At 36.3% G+C, this 595-nt stretch overlaps 1 protein-coding gene across 1 annotated transcript in view; it reads right to left on the bottom strand.

Annotated features, from left to right (window-relative positions):
- Window positions 1-2: 2 nt before the first annotated feature.
- Window positions 3-595, bottom strand: part of LOC106109143 (late secretory pathway protein AVL9 homolog) — a gene marked incomplete at its 3' end in the record, with an annotated part of 4,005 nt that continues 3,412 nt past the window's right edge. Inside the window, exons 6-7 of the mRNA XM_013290547.1 lie at window positions 338-590; window positions 3-57 (exon numbers count right to left, since the gene is read on the bottom strand). Of these exons, the coding sequence (XP_013146001.1) occupies window positions 3-57; window positions 338-590 (308 nt within the window). The remainder of the gene's footprint in view (window positions 58-337; window positions 591-595) is intronic.

Here is a 595-nt window from a genome sequence, read left to right as displayed (position 1 = left end):
CCGGTGGTCGCCACCGCCGCGGTCACCTTGCGACCACCCTCCGTTGTTGACATTGTGCTGCAATCATTATATCTTCACTTGCTTTTGCCCATCAATTCGTCATTAATCAAAAAGCATATTATTCCAGACCTCTTGTACTGCATCTGTGTTTAACTTACATTAAGCCGTGTTAGAGACAAATAATCTAATTTTTCTTACTTTAAAATCACACACAATTACATAGTAACAAATATTTTAATTATATTAATCTACTTGCGTGTGGGGCTGTATAGATTGTAATTAGTGATGATATAAATAAGAATATTCAGTACAACTGTAAAAATAATGATTCACTTACTGTGCAAACTTCAATTTCATATCGGCAACCGACAACTGGCCCGAAAATGGATGCATCGGCATGAGGTTTATAAAATTGTGTGTGTCTCCTTCGTTGATCGCTTTGAGCCACTTCTGATACGCCGGCGTACATTTTAAAGCATTCATAAATTGAGCATTATATGAGTCGAATTCCCTGCTACCTTCTGTAATTAGAAATATATAAGAAATTAAGCAAGAGTTAGAAAACGGTCTTATCGCAAAGTGTAAATAATGTTAC

Source organism: Papilio polytes, unplaced genomic scaffold (genome assembly GCF_000836215.1).
Source record: "Papilio polytes unplaced genomic scaffold, Ppol_1.0 DF821289.1, whole genome shotgun sequence".
Classification (NCBI taxonomy): domain Eukaryota; kingdom Metazoa; phylum Arthropoda; class Insecta; order Lepidoptera; family Papilionidae; genus Papilio; species Papilio polytes.
The sequence above is the reverse complement of the archived record's forward strand: the minus strand, read 5'-3'. Positions and strand labels throughout refer to the sequence as shown.